The following is a 1,302-nucleotide window of genomic DNA, read 5'->3' on the forward strand; positions in this document are numbered from 1 at the left end:
CCCTAGAGGACGCAGTTCGAAGTTCCCATGAAAGGGAACCAGACAGACAGCAGAAACAATCAGAAGAACTTTAGTCCGTTTAGGCGGACAAACCTCTCTCTCACCTTCTTGCTCTTCAGTGGCGTTACCTGTGGTAGAAATTTGATGAGATGAAGGAAATTATTTCTGAGTTCTTGAAGCAGTGCGGAATTTGTCAGGAGCTATTCATGAATTTACATTTGCTTCATTTCTTCATTCTTTATTATTTTTTTTTTGGTAAATCAAAATGTTCAACACATGTAACACTTTGTGTCCTAAGAACAGTTTAAATTTCCACTTAAAATCTACTTTTATCACATAATTGACTTGTCTGAATGTTTGCCAGTGTGAATATATATATATATATATATATATATATATGTCCGGCGCTGAGATAAGAAAAAGAAAAAAACCCAAGATGAAGCCCGTGCATCAGGTTTAGGTACGTTCATAATCCTGTGAAACTTTTTTGGATGTTGACGTTAATAACGTGTTTTAATGTTGGTATAGTGGTACACTTGTATAGTGTTTTTTTTAATGTCGGTAATAATATCACCGCCGCATCTGCCTTAATATTCTCTCAAGAGTTGCCATGTTCCCTTACGAAAATTAACCATAATTTTAGTAATAATATCACCGCCGCATCTGCCTTAATATTCTCTCAAGAGTTGCCATGTTCCCTTACGAAAATTAACCATCATTTTACTACGAATAAAAAAAACAATACAATACAAAAAAAATAAAAAATCATGGTTCTTGTAGCAATGGTATCCACAAATTAACCATGGTTTTGATACTTCAAATCGCTTCAAATAATAATTTACGAAGTATTCAGATAATATTTTTGTGGTAGTAAAAACAGACTTAAGCGAACAACAACCTTTAAAATGACACGAAATGCATTATATAAAAACAATGAGGCAATAATGATTGGTTAATTAATAATAATCATATGGTTTCATTGAATAACACCGTTAAAATACATAATTTAATACAAAATAAACAATTTATGTACATTACATATTGTTACAAATGCCTGCCCAAGGGCGCTAAAGGCCTGGTAATTGCTGTTACAGGATGATCAAATCCTTGTTTAATATTGACCAAACATTTAATTCAAATATCCACTTAATCTTTAATATTTGGCCACCTTTTTGCGATAGAAATGCTAGCCTCTATAATTTCTTCAACAAAAACATGTGTACATCACAACATTTACAAAAACGAATCCAGTTTTATCGAAGTAAAACTGCTTAATTTTCTTTTGCGTGGTTTCTGAATGCT

At 32.4% G+C, this 1,302-nt stretch overlaps 1 protein-coding gene across 1 annotated transcript in view; it reads right to left on the reverse strand.

Annotated features, from left to right (window-relative positions):
* Nucleotides 1-128, reverse strand: part of LOC107576381 (CD209 antigen-like protein E) — a gene marked incomplete at its 5' end in the record, with an annotated part of 4,595 nt that extends 4,467 nt beyond the window's left edge. Inside the window, one exon of the mRNA XM_016262569.1 lies at nucleotides 105-128. Coding sequence (XP_016118055.1) covers nucleotides 105-128 — 24 coding nt within the window. The remainder of the gene's footprint in view (nucleotides 1-104) is intronic.
* Nucleotides 129-1,302: the final 1,174 nt, after the last annotated feature.

The sequence above is a fragment of the Sinocyclocheilus grahami genome, unplaced genomic scaffold, assembly GCF_001515645.1.
Source record: "Sinocyclocheilus grahami isolate Dianchi unplaced genomic scaffold, SAMN03320097.WGS_v1.1 scaffold3614.1, whole genome shotgun sequence".
Taxonomy (NCBI): Eukaryota; Metazoa; Chordata; class Actinopteri; order Cypriniformes; family Cyprinidae; genus Sinocyclocheilus; species Sinocyclocheilus grahami.